This window comes from Protobothrops mucrosquamatus, unplaced genomic scaffold (genome assembly GCF_001527695.2).
Source record: "Protobothrops mucrosquamatus isolate PMUCROS unplaced genomic scaffold, P.Mucros_1.0 scaffold874, whole genome shotgun sequence".
NCBI lineage: Eukaryota > Metazoa > Chordata > Lepidosauria > Squamata > Viperidae > Protobothrops > Protobothrops mucrosquamatus.
The window spans coordinates 835,658-856,138 of NW_015387128.1; the positions used below are offsets into that span (position 1 = coordinate 835,658).

Below are 20,481 nucleotides of genomic sequence, written 5' to 3' on the forward strand. Positions count from 1 at the left end.
TACAGGGTCATAAAAAGAAGAAAAAAATAACAATACTGGACAAGATAAGGCAGTGGTGGCGAACCAATGGCACGGGTGCCAGAGGCGGCACTCGGAGCCCTCTCTATGGGCACACGTGCTGTTGCCTCAGCCTTGCCTTCCCCTGCGACCCCCTCCTCTCCAGCAGCCCCCCTGAAGGAGAGTCGCCCTCGAGCGTGGCCCACACGGAGCAGCGCAGCCAAGGACATGGCAGCCAGGCAGCGTAGACAAGACTCTGCCCTCACACTCCATCATGCAGTTGATGCTGCAGGGCGCGGGCAGAGGGTGTGGTCGCCATAGCGCTGCTGGGCTGCGTGGGCGATCTGCAGCGGGCCCTGGAGGCGGTGAGTGGTCCTGTGGGGGGTGGAGCGGGGGCGGAGCAGGGAGGTGGAGTGGGGGCGGGGCCAGTTTTTGGGCACTCGGTCTCTAAAAGGTTCGCCATCACTGAGATAAGGCTTTGATTGCTCTTCTTACATTCTTGCCATTTTAATTTACAATTGGTTAGCAGTACATGATAAAAATAAGAAATTTGGTTGATAAATGACTATTTCTTAAAAGTTTTCTAAGTAATGTATATGCTTTTTTTGGTCTTGTAGAAGTGCAAGACTTTGTTAATGTTACATGGAAAGATCCTTGTGTGTCATGGAAGAGACATTACGGAAGTGCTGGAGTAAATGAAACCTATCAAGTTCGTGAGACATTTGATATTTTCTGTCTTTAAAAGATAACAATTGTCTTTGTTACTTACTAACACTTTATACACTCATACCTACAGACTTTCTACACACAATATAAACATTTATTAAAACGCTGGTTATAAAGGCAAGTAATTTTTGAAATGGAACTATTTGGATGGCTATAATTTTCTCTAGCTGGGCAATGGATAGCATCGTTCTGCATTCATCGTAAATATTCTGGAGACAATTGTACTTGTACTTCTAAACTGGGAGGCTTTGGTAAAACAAAAACCATTTTTAATGCAGATTTACTATCTTGGTCTAGTTTCTTGCTGTCTTCAGAGTTATAAAAATATATCTACATTATAAAAACATTTAATTTTTTTGCCAATTTAATTGCCATGCCCTCCCAGAGGATTACCACGTGGACAGGGACAGCCAACTCACCACAGCCAACTTGCCGCGGGCAACTTGCCACAAGACAACTCGCTGCGGGACAAGAGTTACAGTAAAATCAAAGACATGGTGGAATAGAATCATTAAAGAAAGGATGCAAAAGGAGGGACAGAATGAAATGTGGATGACAAAAATTAAATTTTTTTTTATTTCATCATCATTTTAGCCATTATCTATCTACTGCAAGCTGAAGGCCTCTTCCACATATTTTCAACCCACAAGGCCTGAGCTTTCTTTTGCTAATTGGGCCTGCAGTACTCTTCGATGTCATCGATCCATCTTGTTTTAGGTCTCTTTCGTGGACGCTTTTTATCAAGTGGGATCCATTCTGTGTCTGCCTTGGTCCACCCGCCATCAGGTCTTCTTGCTATGTGACCAGCCTATTTCCATTTCAATTCTTTTACTTTCTTGATGATATTATATACTTCTGTTTGTTCTCTAATCCATATGCAGGTCTTTCGATCTTCTCTTTTAATGCATGCATGTATCTTTCCATGACTCTTTGTGCTACTCGTAGCTTTTGTATTGATTGTGAGGTTAGTATCCATGTTTCACCGGCATATGTTAGAACATGATCGAAAAATTTTCTGTTTGGGTGTAGGGGGAGGTTGTTCTTGAAAATTATGCTTAGCTTGTTGAATGCCTGCCAACCACATTTAAACGTCATTCAATTTCCTTTATTGTATCACTTTCCATTGAGATTCATTGGCCAAGGTATATGTAGTGGTCTACTACGTCTAATTCTTCTCCAGATATAATATTTTTTCTTTCTTTGGTGAATTTATTAAACATAACCTGGCTCTTTTTCAGGTTTATTTTTAAGCCAAATGGTTTCTCCTGCTTTGTACAGTTCCTGTATGTGTCTTTGTAGCTCTTCTGGGTCCTGTGAGAAGAGAACAACATCACACAAATCTTAAGTGATTTAAATAGGTACCATTAATTTTTATTCCATCTTTTGCCCAGTCTAATTTGCGAAATACTTCTTCAAGGCAGGCTGAGACAAGGATAGGTGATATTGTATCGCCTTGTCGTACACCTCGTTCCATGTTGATTTCCATTTTAGGATCATTAAGGCAAATTGTTGCCAGTGTTTTTTCATATATTGATTGTAGTAAAATTTTTGTAAGCAGTGTCTACGCCTTGGTTGAGCAATGCATTAATTATTGCTTGCTGGAATACTGAGTCAAACAACTTTTTGTAGTCGATGAAAGCCATGCACAGAGACATGGTGTACGTGCCTTTCAATGACTTGCTGAACAATCTGGATATGATCCATTGTGCTGTAGCCACTTCTAAACCCTGCCTCCTCCTTTGGTTGTGCATCATTTAATGTTCTCAATATTCTTTTTGCTATTAAATTGATGAAAACCTTAGAGATGACTGAAAGAAGGCTTATTGGGCTATAGTTCTTTAAATCATCTTAGGCCCATTTCTGTGTATAAGAATCACTTCAGTATTTTTCCATGCATCGGGTATTTTTTCTTCTCTGAGGCATCTCAAATACAATTTTGCTAGTATCATGTAAATTGTGATCACCAGTTTTCAGCATTTCAACCGTAACACAGTCATTTCCTGAAGCTTTGCCATTTTTCATTGATTTTATGGCACTTGATACTTCCTTCACCAGGATAGCTGGCATTTCCTCTTTCGTGGGTGTTGTTACTTTTGAGTGATCTTGATCTTTGTATAGCTGTGTATAGAATTTTTCAGTTATTTTTAATATTGCCTGTTTTGTTCTGCACACAAAGCCATCTTCACGTTTTAATGCAAAAAGCCTTCTTTCATATATTTATAGGCTTGCATTTTGCTCTGTTGATCTCTTTGTTTTCTTCAATTGCCTTTTTCACAAGCTTCACATTAAATTGACACGTTGTTTCTTGGATACGTTTTCTTACGGTCTTACAAAGTGAAATTTCCAGTATTCTACATTGTCTGTCATTTTTTTCATTAAATCAATAGTTTAAATCCATATTTTTTAAAAAAATTATTTTAAATAATTAAATTGAATTGTTAAATTGTCCCATGGCGAGTTGTCCCGTGGCAAGTTGTCCCGCAGTGAGTTGACCGTGATGAGTTCGCCACAGCGAGTTGGCTGCGGGCGAGTTGTCCCATTCCGTGGTCAGAGGGTTCAATGTCATGAGGGTAGCTCTGAGAGTGATGCCAGCAGGAGTATGAGCTTCTGATACAGTTACCCTTGCTTGTAGGAGCAAAAAAGGAAGGCATGAAGCAAACCCAGTGGTGGGATTCAGCCAGTTCGCACCATTTCAGCAGAACCGGTAGCTAATTTTTTGTTGCCCAGGCCTAGAATGGACTTCCAGAAGCAGCATCCACACAGAGAACCGGTTGTTCACATTTTGAATCCCACCACTGAGCAAACCCATAGTGATCTTTTGTGCAGATGGTGTGAAAATAGTGACTATGCTTGACAAGGCTGAGAGAATTTGAGAAAGGGAAAGATAGCAAGTGGATGGGGTTAAGCAGATTACAGAAAGAGATGATGAGCCTTCATCCATGTATGTACCAAAAGTTGAGCCCAACTCAGTGTCACGCAATTTAACCAATTGCCATAACTTTTCTCTTCGAATAACTTCGGGAACCTGTATTGTGATGCTAGTTTTGCAGAACTACAGTCTCTAGAATTCTCTGGAGATTTGGAATTGAAAATTTAAAAATATTACATTATAGAGATAGACCGCAGACTCCTGCTTTTTAGAATTTATTTCTCTTTTTTTCTTGCTAACAGGTTACTGTGTTGATGCTAGGAAATGAATCAAAGGAAATGACAGATATGTTGATCAAACCTCCTGCCACTGAGCTGGCTGTAAATGTGTGTTTGCAATTACAGCAACACACAAATTACACTGTGGAAATTATTGCAGACTCCATTAATTTGCTTTTACGGTTGAGAATAGCACATCCAGTAATTCATCCATTGGCTGGTAGGTTCTGTACTTCTAGAAAATATTAACATTAGTAATAAATAGAAAATTTGCCTTAAATTATTATTGTGGTACACAAACTACTCTTCCAGATCTTGTGGTAATAAGAAAGAAAAGGAAGTTCAATTTTTTCCCCAGTATATTGCACTGATGTTGATACTTCTCTCAGGGGAAAAAAAATGTTTGTATTGTATAGAAATGTGATTCTGAAATGTACATACAATGACACAAAGTGGTTTAGAAGCAAATAGGTAAAGGAAGCAGCCTGGGAGGGAGAAGAACCCATGTTCTTAAATTTGTATGTAAAAGATGATCCCATATTTGATTTTTTATATACCTGTGCAATTTGGGACAGTTTTAATAATTAATTGCCTTGGAAAAATGAAGTCTATGTCTCTTAGAGAGCTTTAGATTCTACTTCTAAGGCTATAATTTCTAGAGTTCTTTGGGAAATGGTAGCAACTATTCCATCAATTCATTGTAGTATGAATACTTCCTAAGATAATTTTGAAGAAAAAAAACCATTCTTTGTGACTTAAAATTACAATGAACATGACAAGAACCGCACTACAGGGTTTATTAATATAGTATTTCCAAATAACCCAGATATTGTTGTGCAATTCTATCACTTTTGGAGGATACCAAATAAGATTTGGCAAGCAACATTGTTTCTGTTTAAAGAACATGAACACTTTTTACTAACAAAATTAAAAGGTAAAGGTAATGTTTGCATTTAATCATGCTTTACTCCTGTGATTTGCCATTGACTTTGATGTTTTTTCAACTTTCCAATGCACTCTATAGTCCTGGTACAGCTTGGTAATCTCCTATCCTGGTATATAACCATGCCCAGTGCTTTTCAAGATCAACCAAGATTAATTAGCTAGGTGGTACTTAGTTTGGCTGAAATATACTGTAGAATTTACAGTGCAAAATTGGATAGTGAATTGTGGAGTTCTTGGTGTTCTGTGAAACTGGTTGTTTGTTTGCAGATATTTTATTATCCAACTAGGTAACATCTTCAGTAAGTATGGGCTTTGCTCTCTGTTTAGATATTTATGCAAAAAGAATAGATGTTCCTTGATGCAAGTTTGCTTACATGCAAATTTCTCTCATTTGCATGCTTTCTGAAGCATTTGATGCCCATATGTGGTTCCAAGAAAAGAGAATATCTAACTCAATATTAAACTGTGCAATCCTTGATATTGTCTAAACCTGAAAGGTTGTTTGCTTGCAGAAAATGTGCAAATAGGAGAAATTCTCTTCTCTTCTCTTCTCTTCTCTTCTCTTCTCCTCTCCTCTCCTCTCCTCTCCTCTCCTCTCCTCTCCTCTCCTCTCTTCTCTTCTCTTCTCTTCTCTTCTCTTCTCTTCTCTTCTCTTCTCTTCTCTTCTCTTCTCTTCTCTTCTCTTCTCTTCTCCTCTCCGCTCCTCTCCTCTCCTCTCCTCTCCTCTCCTCTCTTCCTTGTCTATTGAATGGTGAATTGTTACTCAGTGATTAATTTAATGCAATCACTTAATGCATTTAATCAATCCATTAATGTAAGAACTAAAATTTGTGGCCAGCTTTCAATGAGTGAATGGAACTAGAATTAAAATGTTACTTGGAATGCTGTGGATTGAAAAGAAATCTTGAGAAATTGCAAAGTTAAAGCACTATGCACAACAATAATGAAGTAATGACGCTTCAATGAAGTTAGAATTGGGTCTTGAACTCAAGAAGAGGTTCGTGTAAGAGATTTACTTAAAAAACAAGTACTACTTCTGATCAGGAACCAAATATTCAGAATATGATTCAGAAAGGGAAAAAAACATTTCAAATACTGGATCAAACATACATTCACAGGCTGAGAAAACCATAGAGCAAAAGAGCAAATAGGACTGGAGGATAAGTATACTGTATGTGGTATTTAGAGACAGGAAGGGCAGTTTCTTTTGATCTAGAAGTAACCAGGCAAGATAAGCAGCCAATAGGGAATGTCTTGGCTAGAATTTTGGGAATTATATTTCAGTAACATCTTCTCTGCACTTCAGTGTTTTGATCTGAAAAGACGTATGAGAATCAAGAAGAGTAGCTCTAACTTACCAGTTGTTTTGGCCCCAGGCCTATGCTTTTATATATTAATGCTATATCTTTATTAATAAATAATTCTAATAAAAATAATATTTGTATTTAGTTTCAGTGTTTTCTCCTTCCCTTTTTCTTTCCAGAAAAGACAGTATTCAACAACATTTCCATATTTAATGACACCTGTATTAAATGGCAGAGAGTCCCAAGAAGAACACAGACTGAGGAAACCTACCTAGTAAGTTAGGCACAGTTGTAACTGAATGGAAAATAATGGAAAAACTTTGAGGAATACTTTTTTTCACACATCTTTTGATGGTGACATTGTTGTCTGAAATACACAGACTGGCCCATTATCTCTTCAGAGTCATAGACTTTGTTGATTTTGGTAGCTCTTTAGCTGCCACTTCAGAAGTTGAAGTGGAAATACAGGTAGTCCTTGACATACAACTGTAATGGAGCCTGCCCGTTATGGTTGTATGTTGTTACAGTCATAAATTGGGTTGTCATGTGATCAACTCAATTTTGTGACCTTTTTTGCAGTGATTGTTATATGAACACAAGTGTCTTTAAGCAAATCACACTATGGCGTGATTTGGTGGCAAAACTGTCATAAAAACACAGTCGCATCACTACAGGTTGCTGCAAATACCAAGCAGAAGTGTAGTCACATGGGAGATGGGGCCAACCATCAGAATCAAGTTAGAACTTCCTTTTTCTAGGTCCGTCAAAACTTCAAAGAGTTGCTAAGTGACCAGTCATAAGTTGAGAACTCGTAGGAGTAATGTAGATTTATGTAAGGAAAGACGTTTCATTTTGACTGAAGTCTTTTTGTCCGATAGCATAGAATTACAAGTATTCTTATACCTTTTATGAAAAACTATTATGTTATGCCTTTTTCCTTCGTAGATTGTGGTAAACTGTATCAAGATTTGTATAGGCCTGTAAGGTATAAAGCAGGGACCCTTCAGATGTTGCAGAACTACAGATCCCAATAGCACCTGCCAGCCTTTAAAGAACAAGACAATCTATCTCTTGACACAGAAACATGTGAAGGGGGGAATGGAGTGGCCTTGTGTGCTTCCTGGGTCTGGTGAATGATTTGCACATGCAGCCTTTAACTTGCTCATGCATGCATATCATGGATTGTGAAATTGATCTTTTTACTTTTTCCTCTCTACCTGGTGGATTGTTCTTGTCAGAAGTCTGAACAAATCACTTTCAAGAATTTTGAAATAAGGCCCAAGGCATGGATTACTTATCAAGAGCCATGGTGGTGCAGTGTTTAGAGTACAGTATTGCAGGCTAACTCTGCCCACTGCCAGGAGTTTGATCCTGACCGGCTCAAGGTTGACTCAGCCTTCCATTCTTCCAAGGTCGGTAAAATGAGGACCTAGATTGTTTGGGGCAATATGTTAACTCTATAAACCTGTTAGGGCTGTACAGCACTATGAAGAGGTATATAAGTCGAAGTGCTATTACTATCTAGTTTGGCACTTTCTGGGTTTTTCCCCCTGTCTTCCTCAATCCATACCTTCCAGATGATTTGGAATGATCCATGTTGGCTGGGGATTGTAGTCCCAATTGATCAGGAAGCATCAGGTTACGGAAAACGTCTTACCCATCATGCCTTGTATACAATTTTTCTCTATTAAATTAGACACTTTTTCAGTACACTTATATTTAGACTGTCCATTAGTGTCATACCTGTTTGATTCACAGCATAATCCACAGTGTCAGATATGTTTAATTATGCATTTCTTTTTATAGATTCACCTAGTGGGTCTACGCTGGTATCAGGAGGAATTCAGTCATAAAATGATTCTTAACTTTACCACAAATTCATGGAATCCAGAATTGTGCCTCAATTTATCTTCAGGCAGCAATTACACTGTAAATATCTCCACTGCTGACCTAAATCATAGTGTCCCCCTCCATTTGAGCATCCCATTAGCAGGTAATGCCTTGATTTACACTTTTTTTCTTGTTTTTCTTATCCCGAGGTGGTTCCTTCAGTATGAGAATCTATAGCAACTGAATATACTTGACATTCTCCAGAGCCTTGCTTCCATGTTTGATTAAATAATTTTATATACAGACACATTTTCAATATTTCTGCACAAATAAGACCTCAAACACGACCTGTTCTCACCAGGAATCTTATTTGTACATAAGAAGCAAGGTAGAAGATCTTTAAAAGTTAATAAAAGTGGAGCGTTATTGTTGAACAGTCCTTCCTCCAGTGGCTCTTCATCCCTTATTAATGAGCATGCTTGCCATGCCTGGGCATAGTTGTGAAGCAGGCCCGTTTCCAGCAAAAAAAACATTGTAAATTATGCTCATGTGGGATGCTGCAAATAGTCGTAAATGCGGGCCGGTTGCCAAGCACCCCAAATTCAATCATTGATTGTGGGGAGAGCAGCCTTTGGAACTTTGACACTGGGTCATAAGTAGCTCTGGGGAGGTCTGTTGTAACATCAAACTATCTGTCCTGTTTCTTCTCTTTCCAAAATTCCCATCCCAAATTATATAAACTGAATTTGAAAATATCCGGAAGACCACAGGTTGGGCAAACTACTAGTGATTCAGGAGGAGTTCAGATTGGTCCAGAAGGGAAACAGAGCATACCAGAGTTCTGCGCAATATTTTATTTTTGAATCAGTGAGTTTTACTCATCCCTATCATATATCAGGTACCGAAAACAATTTAAAATTAAAATAATATTCCCCCAGGTCACTGGGAAACTCCTCAAGTGCCATCTGTAATCTTGCTGAATCCATCAGGTATATTGAGTCTTTCTAGAGTGCCCTATGGATATAATTATTAACGCATAACAGAATTAATGGTGGTCAATAGTTTATTTATAGGACAAGGACCAAATAATGATAAAATGCATACTGGCAGCATTTTAGGTACTAATAAAGGTATATAAAACATTACTGATTGCTTTCTCCCAATAACAACGTGCTGTTAAATGTAATTTACATCTGTTTGGGTTTTTTAAAGCTTTGGGACAATGGGAAAACTTCTGGTCGAGGAGAAATATTCGTCATTTTTCCCCTTCATATAGAGTTTAAGGACTGAGGTTTGGGGCCTGTATGAGGAGATAGGCATTTTGGGAGAATAGACAGTAGTTGCCAAAAGTACCGGCAGGCTTGGCTTTTTCAGCCAACAGATAAAAAAATCTTTTGGTGTAGACTAATCTCATTTTTATAAATAAAGCTGAATTTTCTGTTAACAGTATTTTTGTTCTATTTTATTGTTGCCAGATCTGGTATGATTTAATTTTGCTGCTTGCAAGTTGGTTTGGATTCCTAATGAAGAAGAGTATGAAATTTTAAAAAGAATGAATGAATCAATGCTGAATGAATAAATTTTTAAAAATGCTATAATAATAAGGACCGTGTATTTATTTTTTTTAGATCCACCATCGCCACAAGTAGAATTCAGATCAGCACAAGACTTTATACCATTATTGAGCTTTCTGAAAGCTGAAGGAAGAAATGGTCCAATCAGGTCTCTGGCTTTTACGCTACATATTTCAGACACCCAACAACACTTACTTCCATGTAATTGTTTTGGTTTTGTTTTGTTTTAATGTTACTGGCTTTGATTATTTTGTTTCCTCTCCTTTCAAATATCACTATCGTTCAAGGAAGTGTTAAATCCTCAACTTAACAACCATTCATTTAATGACCTTTTGAAGTTACAACGGCACTGAAAAAAGTGACCTGGTTTTCACATTTACAACCATTGCAGCTTCCCTATGTTTACAGGACCAAAATTTGGGTTTTTGGCAACTGGCCTGTATTTTTGACGGTTGCCCTGTCCCAGGGTTCTGTGATCACCATTGGTAAGCTTCCGACAAGCAAAGTCAGTGTGGGAAATCAGATTCGCTAAACATCTGTGTTACTAACTTAACAAGCACAATGATTCACTTAACAACTGTGGCAAGAAAGGCCATAAAGTGGGACAAAAGTCACTTCACAAGGTGCATAGAAGTAGAAATTTTGGGCTCAATTGTGGTCGTAAGCCGAGGACTACCTGTATAAGGCACCTCAGCGTAATTGCATGAAGTCTGGGCAGCATTCAAAAAGAAGGGCTGTTTTCTATGAGGCTGTTGTTGGAATGGGTAAGCTGGTATCATTGTCTCAGAATGCTTTTTAGCAGTGCTGGTTACCGGATTAAGGGCAAGTTTGCTTCTTTGCAAAAGTGGATTTGGGGAGTTTAATCTTGTTCATTGAAATAACCCAGTGAGGTTCACAACTGATTTGATCCTTCTATTTTTAATCTTTTATATTTATTTAATATGTAAAATACAAAGAAAAATAGAAATAAGAAATTAGGGGAAGGAAAAAGAGAGGGGGAGAGAAAAAAGGTGAGATACAAAGGAAAAAAGAAAAAAAAAACACATTGACTTCCAACTCTTTTTAGCACAATATAAGATAAAAATACTCCAGCCTCAACTTTTTGCTTTTACATATTAGTACAGAGGTCCCCAGCCTTTTGGACACCAGGGACCGGTTATGTGGAGAGAGGTTTTTCCACGGACCGGAGGGGACATGGTTTTGTGTGCTGCTTGATTGTGCGGCCCGGTTGCTGGCATGCCACTGCCCGGTACCGGTCCACAGACTGGGGGTTGGGGACCCCTGCATTAGTATATAACTAGCCATTTCTATAACGACAAAGCTATCTGATCGACAAAACTAAAGTCAACGTTTCATTTTTTTTTCATCACACTCCCAAAATCCAGAAGTGATATACAAGTGAAAAAAGTACTTAAATATATTCTCCTCTTTGAATAAAACGAACAGTGTACTCATTCCTGCTTTATCTTCCTTGCTATGGAAATAGTGTGTATTTCTGTTTGCGCCTAATAATCTTTGTGAACTATCACCATTTTTATTAACAAGGTTCACTGTATTCTTTCAGGTTCGTTGACCTTACAGCGAAAAATACTCTTTTTCCTTTTTACCCTTTTTAAGGGCAGCTCCTGCCCTCTGGAATGACCTACCCCCCCGACCTACGTACAGTTGCGGACCTGCACCTTTTTCGCCGATCCCTGAAGGCCCATCTATTCCGTGCGGCCGGCCTGGCGTAGTTTGATTATGTTTCAGTGGGGGTTTTTGTATGGGTGTGTTTTTAGAACAGGCCTATTATTTAATTCGATTTTAGAACAGAAACTATTTATTTATTATCGTGGTTTTTAGTATCGCCTGTTCACCACCCTGAGTCCCATAAGGGAGATAGGGCGGTATATAAATTTAATAAATAAAATAAAAAATAAAAATAAATAAAATAAATTAAACTGCTAAACTTTCCTTTAAACACATTTCTAAAATCAAAACTTTCTAATGCAACTTTTTCTTTAGCTTCTTAATTGATTTGATGCTTAATGTCCTCAGTTTATGTCCAAAATTGTAGCCATTGCATGTAAGCATCACTGAGGGACCCAAGTATTCCAGCCTTCAGTTAAATTAGGCCTTCAGAACAGAGAGATGGCTCGTATTTCCATTTGGACAACATAGAAATGCATTACGCAAAATAGATATCCAGTAATATGTGAGCTTCTTCTGTAGCCCAGGGCCTTTCCAAGTGAAAGTTCTACAGTTATTTGTTCTTTGCAAATCCTTAATTGGCTTTCATTAGTACAGACAGTCCTCTACTTACAACAGTTCATTTAGTAACCATTCAAAGTTATAACTGAAAAATGTGACTTATGACCATTTCTTTCACAGTTATGACCTTTGCAGCATTCCCATAATCACGTGATCAAAATTCAGACGCTTGGCAACTGGTTCATACTTATGACCGTTGCTGTGTCCCAAGGTCATGTGATCACCTTTTGCGACCTTCTGATGAGCAAAGTCAATGGGGAAGCCAGATTCACTTAACAACCGTGTTACTAACTTATCAACCACAGTGATTCACTTAACAGCTGTCGCAAGAAAGGTCGTAAAATGGAGGAAATTCCCTTAACAAATGTCTCATTTAACAACAGTAATTTTGGGCTCAATTGTGATCGTAAGTCTTGGACTACATGTATTGGTCAGGTGCTTAGGATTTTAGATTGCTTTACTAGAATATTATCTACTGTTCTATTACTTGCAGTTTTATATATCCACACTTAAAAAAAAAGAATGCAACCGGATATCCACAAAAGAGGTTTTCGTATGTTCATAAGTTTTGGCTTGTTTTTGTTACTTTGCACATGCACAAAAGGCAGATGACTTTTGTTTGTGCAGGAAGTACATTTAGTCAAGCTATTATTGTCTCTTGTGGCTAGGGCTGGAATGCAGCCCTTGCAAATAAGATGGATCAGGTGTACACAAACCATTTAATGTTGGCCATCTGAGCAACTGACATTGAAAGCAGCATCTTGAAGAAAGTCAGGCTAGGCTGCAAAATTCAGTAGCAATAAAAACAATTCTTAGCATGACTTGATGCTTTTATCTTCCTATTTCTAGTTCTTACCAAGTGATTGTCATTCCTGGGATTCCACTCTGCAACTTTAATTGCTACTCCTTGACCAACCTCTCCTACTTCAGCAAAGGTTCAGAATCTGATAGCTATGTGACAGCTGAATTCTCGGCCAAGAGCATTCCTGAGAACAGGTTGAGTTTTGTTCCCGGAGACCGGCTATATTATGGAGGATTTTATAACGCTCCCTTGAAACCAAGTAAAGCATACTGTATTGTACTTAGGACTGTCAGCAAGTGGAACGGGGTAAGAATATTGTTAAAATTCTTCCCATTCTTTTGCTCCATTTATATTTGCATTTCAACAGATTCCTGGGCAGCTTGCAAAATAGATGTTGGTAATAAAATAAATTGAAAACAAACGCTTTCAAACATGACCATGCCAAAAAGAGTATAATATTTAGAAGAATGCAAAACAATTGAAACAATTTACGGAGGATAAGAAAGCCTGAGAATATAGAAAGATATTTACCTGTCTTTTTTAAAATTTTTAAAAATTTCAGTTAAATTGAAATGATATTAGCTCAGGGAGAACTGCCACAGCCACAGGTTGAGGACCGGACATAGCCCCTATGTTTGCAATGCCATCATGACTTCAAATGGTCACTGAATGAGGTAGTTGGTAAATGAAGTGAAATATTTTTTTTTTAAAAAAATCAATAATTAGAGCATGACCACCAAATGGATCACCAATCAAACCTTCAATCCCAAGATCCTTAAGACTTTGAATATATTTACTGTCAGGGATGTGTGGGAACAAGAGCAGGGCCATGTTTCTCCCCCATTTTATAAGACCTCTCCCCTATCCCCCAAAGTCAAATTTAGATGATATTGAATTGATAGTTAGTCAACTCAGTATTGATATATTGGGATATTGTGTTGACCGGTTTGTATTATTTCCTTATTTTGGTAAATAAATAAATAAATTCAGAAGTACAGGGCAGGAAATGTGATGCAACCTGTTTTAAGATTCCAGATAGAGATCATGTGTGATCAAATAAGATTGGGGGTTGCCGGACCGAACAAAATCAGGCTAAGAAGCCGGAGCCCCTGTTTCTTCCACCCATGGTGTCAGACCGGAATCGCAACTGGCACACTTTTACTATGATCTCAGCATCCTGTGGTCAGGTGGAACTAAGGATCAGATCAATTCTAATTTTCATTTTAATGAATATTTATTGTATGCTAAGAAAAACTGCATACCAAAAGATGGAGAAATGAATATGTAAAAATAGCTTTTTCTTGCTTTATTTGCATATTATGGCAGAGTGCCATGCAAAAATGTAGAAATTCTGTGAAATGCATGCAAATATTGGTTTTTTTTTAAAGTTTTAAATTTAAATTGTGAGACTGGGTAGAAAAATGTAAGATGATATATAAGAAAGTGAGGAGCGCCTGTGTTCTAAAATTTAAAGATCTGCCCATCCTTATTGAGAATTAGAGTTTTTATGTATTGAGAAAAAAATAATGTAAATTTATGTGTGTTTTTTCCCCTCAGATGAGAACACAGTCCTGTGTAATATGGGCCCATATTAGAGGTAGGTTTTCTGCTGAAAAAATAGTGCTGCACTGTTGAGGCAAGGAGACAAAATGATAGGGAAAAAAATTGTCACGTGAACTACTATTAAATTTATTATCACCCCACACTGTTGCAAATCTAGATTTAAGAGCTAGACCCATTAACATCAATAACACCATAACAAATTTCTAAACAAGCTACATTCCTATGAGGGAAGTGTGTAGTGGGGTGCCCCAGTGCTCTGCTCTGGGCCCAGTGCTCTTCGACATCTTCATCAATGATTTGGATGAGGGGATAGATGGGGAAGTCATCAAATTTGCAGACAACACCAAGCTAGCAGGAATAGCCAACACTCTGGAAGATACAGAAGGATCTTGACAGACTTGAACATTGGGCGCTATCTAACAAAATGAAATTCAATGGTGAAAAAAGTAAGGGCCCAATTGGCAAAAGGTTGGAAACATGTGGAAGGAGCCTTCACCCTGCAGTGGATAGACAATGGCTAAAATGTTGACATGCAAATCACATTCAACTGAACACTGAGGCCTAGGCCTACACAATACATTAAGTGAAAATGTGGTTTGCTAATTTAGGATGTAGTGTGTAGCATAACTTAAGTGTTTTACAAATGATGCTTTGTAATTGAAATGTCTTGAATGACCCCAGTCAACAGAAATCTATTCTGAAAACTGGTTCCCTCATCCTCAAAAGTTTCCCTCTCAGTCTATTAAATATGGACCATGATGTGTCACATTTAATTGTAGGAGGAAAGCTACAAGCCTGTTGTATCCCAATATTAGGAGTCTGATGGCATCTTTTTCCAACTAACAAAGGTTATTAAAAGGCATAGCTCGCTTTATCAGATGCAGCGGAGTGGCTCAATTGATGTAAGATTGAAATTGCGATGAGGATGAAATTGTCAGCGGGCAGATCTTTTGTGGATTGCTGGAATGTTTTTTCTTTATCGAGGACCATTTGCAGTTATAAGTTGTAATTTGGTCGTGGTTGCAAATGTTGAAATTTATTTGCTTATCTCTTCATGAACTTTCCTCCCCCCCCCCCAGAAACAGTTCAGGTTTTTGAATCGTTGTTTTTTGTTTGTTTTCGGAGGTAATTGCATCTAATCTTTGTATGTAAGAGATGGTCTTCATGTCAGAACAAGGAGCCTCTCAATTTAGCTTTGCCTCCATCTCTGATATTCTTCCTATTTTTTTAAATAACAACTAAAGAGCTACACGCAGATCTGATGATGGTTTTTTGCTTGTACTTGACTTGTACAGCTTGTTCAGCGCAAATTGCAGATCAAAGGGGAGATTTCTGGGCAATTCCCACTGCAAAGTATGGGAAAACAAAGCATAAGGTGTGTGTGTGTGTGTGTGTGTGTGTGTGTTTCAAATGGTTACAGACTCTTATTTTCTGAGTTCATTACATGTTTTACAATTGGTAAATGCTGTTTTATTTTTTCTTTCTTTCAGATATATCATTCCCAATACAGCATTTGACTATTGTTATTTTAAGCTCAGTTGCTGCTATCAGTACCATCTTTTTATTATTACTCTGCCTAGCATGGTAGGTAACATTACGTGACTTACTTGAAATTATACCTTATTTAAAGTCAAAGACCAGTTATTCCTTTCACAATGCATTCAATCAGATAAGCAATAATTGATTTATAAAGATAAAATTCTCCAGCAGTCATATAATTAAACCCTGTTAGCAAAAAATGCAAAAGCTGGTTTATATATTTTGCTTAGAAAAATGTTCCAGGAGTAGTATATTGGCCATGTCACTGATGCTTTGCACCACTCAAATTATTAAAAAGAAGAAAGAACAATTGATAGTTTACTAAGTCTCCTTGCTGCAAAATGAATAAGATTCTATCTAGGGAATAGTTGGGGAAAGGTAGGAAACTCAAAAGCTTTTTTGCCTGCTTATTAACAATGGAATTAGTGGAAAGCTATTTTTTTCACATCTTTAACTGTCTTGGATTTCACTGCCCCTTTTATCTATTTTTTCTCAATACTTTTTGTGAATGTTGCTAATATTTTATAGAATAGAATAGAATAAAATACTTTATTTGGCAAGTGTGATTAGACAGACAAGGAATTTGTCTCCAGAGCAGAAGCTCTCAGTCTACATGCAAAGCAATAGAATCATCATCATCATCATCATCATCATCATCATCATCATCATCATCATCATCATCATCATCTCAATAACGGTGGAGTAAAGAAGATAATAAGACTAAATGATAATACTACAGCCATACTACATGTGTAACTATAGCACTAACAATAGCACTTAGTCTTATGTACTGCTTCATAGTGCTTTACAGCCTCGCTAAGCGGTTTACAGAGCCAGTCTATAGCCCCCACAATCTAGGTCCTTATTTTATCGAACTCGGAAGGCTGGAAGGCTGAGTCAACCTTGAACCGGTCAAGATCGAACTGCTGGCAGTCAGCAGAGTTAGCCTGCAATACTGCACTCTAACCACTGTGCCACCACAATTATACATAGACATTAGACAGCACTATGAGAATTAGGTGCTCATCAGATTGATGGTCTGAGGGAAAAACCTGTCCCTGTTGTTTTGGCATGCAGTGCCCTGTAGCGCCATCCCGAGGGGAAGAGTCAAAGCAGTTTATGACCAAGATGTGAGGGGTCTGTAAATAACTTCTCAGTTTTCGTTCTGACCTGTGCAATATATAGTATACGTGTGATATACAATACATGCAATATATTACTGTATATCTATATGTATATCTATCTATCTATCTATCTATCTATCTATCTATCTATCTATCTATCTATCTATCTATCTATCTATCTATCTATCTATCTATCTATATATATATATATATATCTTATCTATCTATCTATCAAACTATAATATTATATGACTACTCTGAAGAGCAATATAAATAATAACTTTGTAAAAATTTACCTTTTGATTTTTCTAGTGTATTATAAAAGTATATATTCATGTAAAACTCTTAATAGGATCTGCCTATATGTTTGACTTTTTCAAAATTATTATTTGTGTGAATCTTGTAAAACCTTATCGCTAGAAATATTATATTCTGCCACTTTATAAGGCATTCAGACAGATTATATATTTGTCAACCAAACAAACATGGCAAATTTTGCTGCTGAGAAAGCTAAGCTGCTCAAAATATCAGAGTTAACTACATTTCCATTTAACTAAATGACCGTCCTAGATACTTTATCTTATTTTCTGTATTTCTGTGCTTCAACTGGTTTAACTGTGCTTAACTCTTTTCAACCTTTCCCCGATGTTTTTCTGCAGCAGTACATTCAACTCCAGCTGAACCACTAAGGAAATGTTTTTGATAGACTGGATATTTATCAACTACTCTTAGTACCGCCTAGGAAAGCAATGCATTCTGCAAACGAATTCTGCAAATGCTTTTATCTAATAGGTACGACTCCTGATCATTTGGAAGAGAATAAAAACAAGACACAGAAATATGGAGCAATCCTTCAGTGCTCAAGAGAAGGAAATCCATATGCAAAATACCATTTCCTGCCTTCCCATTTAGAAAATGGGTTTTGATATCTTGTTTTCTTCATGTAGTTTTCAGTCTAGAAGCTTGTTATATTTGTTTACACACATACCCATTTTACATCCATAGCAAACTTGTGTATCTTCTGTTTCAGTTCATGTTAAGACACTGAATTTATTTTTGGATGGGGAGTTACTGAATATTTTTAAAATAAGAACCTTTAGTAACTCTTCTTTCAGAAATAAAATAGAACATTTATATTAGAAGCCCAAGTTAAAACCAGAAATACACTTTTCCGAAAATCATGTAACGTTGGATTTCTTTTCTTTTGAAATCAAGAGGACTTTTCCCTTTATTTTAATAGAATTTATCCTTACTTTTGTAATTTGCATCCACTCAGTAGGTGTTCATATCTACTGAGTTGTTTAATAAGGCCAAGCTAAAAAGTTAGAAGATTTTTTTTTTACCATTTCTCATGATTTTTGGAAAATTTTACTGCAAGAACTACAGTATTTTGTAGCCTTCCACACTTTTCACATTACACTTAAAATTATAATGGAATATCTTTCAAAGGGTTTTTTAGATTAGACGTTTTGTAGCTTTGTGCTGCAAATAGCTCACCCCTGATGTTCAATGATCTGCCAAATAAATAAATAAATTGCATTTTCTGTTCAAAAGTAAAATTATTTCAAAATAGAAAAAAACCCAAAAGAATTTTACAAACAAAATGCAAGAGAAAAGACAAGCCTCTTCCATGGAAGAAAACGTTGGGCAACTTGGAAGCTATATTTCAACCCACTCTCAAATCCAGGGAATTTCTAATTGAGATGCATTTGTCATTAGAATTTTTTTTAAATGTAGTTTTTGACGTACGATTTTAAGAAATAATTGATAGAAAGCAGTTAAGCAGAAATGTTTACAGAACTTTGATGATCACTTGATTATTAAAGAAAAGCATTTATTTTTCACTTGAGTTATCCTTTTCTTCCTTATTTTGAAATGTATTGTCGTTTTAGTAATGTTTCACATCATACAGCTTTCCTTCCTGAGGTAACCAGGCCTATGTATGACCTGTTAGAACAGTAAGAATGTGTATACATTCAAAATGATTCCAGTTACAAGTAACTTACATTATTTTATAAAGTCTACTTTTTTTTTCTCGCTCACTCGCTTTCCAACCAAGTACATTAGCTATTGTATATTACACTCCTTGGCGCTTTGACAAATTTTGGAGCCCTCTCAGGCTCTTAGTATCACTAATGTCTAGATATAAATCACCTCTGGTGAACCTATTGGGTATTTTCATCTGTAAGATGGTACAATTCTGCAAAGAAATCTAGAACTTTATTGCTAGTTTGTCCTAATTTTCGCGTCACGGCACCCACATCCCTACTGCAGGCATCAGGAATTTTCTTCGCTGGGCACCTGATAAGATCAATTATTAAAAACAGCGAGCACCATTTTTAAGCATGTGACACTGGCATTCATTGGAACTTGGATAAAAAAGAAAGTGCTCAAGGAGAAAATCAACCATATACCTGTATTCATGTTATTTTTTTTCTTTGGGAAATTGGAATTACAAACCACAGAATTGCCTATCTCTAATATGCTCTGGACCTTGCGCAATTAAACTTCTCTGCTAACCCCTCTGGAATTCGTAAGAGTTCTTTCGTTTTCCACAAGAGTATAGTTTATTAATGCTGGACAGCAATAGTAATATCACTTAGACTTATATACCGCTTCGTAGTGCTTTACAGCCCTCTGAGCAGTTTCCAGAGTCAGCGTATTGCCCCCAACAATCTGGGTCCTCATTTTACCTACCCATTGGAAGGACAGAAGGCTGAGTCAATCTTGAGCCGGTAAGTAGAATTAGCCTGCAGTCAGTAGAATTAGCCTGCAATACTGTACTGAGCTACCACAGCTCCTAGCAGCACCTTTATCCTGATTTATCCACCTTTATTCACCTGGATAAAGTAGTACCTTAATCCAGATTTTCTTCCCACCTACAATATAACTTTTTGCTTTTTCTACCACTAAAGTAATCTTTAGATAAAGCCTGATTCACTTATAGTTCCCTTCATCCCAGCAATTACTTTGTGGGTATGACAAGGTTGTAGTCATTTAGGATACATATCAAGCAACAGGTTGAGCCTGGCTGCTTAAAGACATTTCTGAGCCAAATTGAGTTTACAGAACCGATTGCGCTGGCATAATAAGGCAAAATAAATCACTCTGAGCAGGATATGGCCTTGTTAAGAGTTATTTTAGACAAATGTACTGACAAAGCCATCCACAGGCTCCAATCAGAGGGTCATATCAGCAAGGTGTACATATTAGGTTGACAGGATGCCTGCTTGTTTTGCGAGATAACAGGACCTTTTTAACTGGAAAAACTTGGTTCCTTTTAGCCTCTTCTATTTTATACTAGGAATTCTGGAAGTCCTTGTAATAGGTTTCTGGAAATTCTCAATCATCCAGGTCATGTTTGTCCCAATGGTGCTTTTTCAAGAGGCAACTGGGCTTTCTTGTTTTTCTTTGAAGACATTTCCCTTCTCATCCAAGAAGCTTCTTCAGCTCTGGCTGGATGGTAGGGAATGGCAACTTTAAGACTCGTGGACTCCCCACCATCCAGTCAGAGCTGAAGAAGCTTCTTCGATGAGAAGGGAAATGTCTTCAAAGAAAAACAAGAAAGTCCACTTGCCTCTTGAAAAAGCACTTTTGGGACTCCTAGTAATAGGATATTTGCAATGACCCTTGAGTATCACTCAGTAAACATAGGATGGCAGACATAAAAATCCAAACGC

The 20,481-nt window shown here is 37.3% G+C and overlaps 1 protein-coding gene across 1 annotated transcript in view; it reads left to right on the forward strand.

The window, feature by feature from the left end:
* Positions 1-15,727, forward strand: part of SUSD1 (sushi domain containing 1) — a 35,078-nt gene extending 19,351 nt beyond the window's left edge. The window contains exons 8-15 of the mRNA XM_029284727.1: positions 615-706; positions 3,895-4,090; positions 6,299-6,393; positions 7,926-8,112; positions 9,578-9,671; positions 12,623-12,881; positions 14,133-14,172; positions 15,629-15,727. Of these exons, the coding sequence (XP_029140560.1) occupies positions 615-706; positions 3,895-4,090; positions 6,299-6,393; positions 7,926-8,112; positions 9,578-9,671; positions 12,623-12,881; positions 14,133-14,172; positions 15,629-15,726 (1,061 nt within the window). The 3' untranslated portion in view covers position 15,727. The remainder of the gene's footprint in view (positions 1-614; positions 707-3,894; positions 4,091-6,298; positions 6,394-7,925; positions 8,113-9,577; positions 9,672-12,622; positions 12,882-14,132; positions 14,173-15,628) is intronic.
* Positions 15,728-20,481: the final 4,754 nt, after the last annotated feature.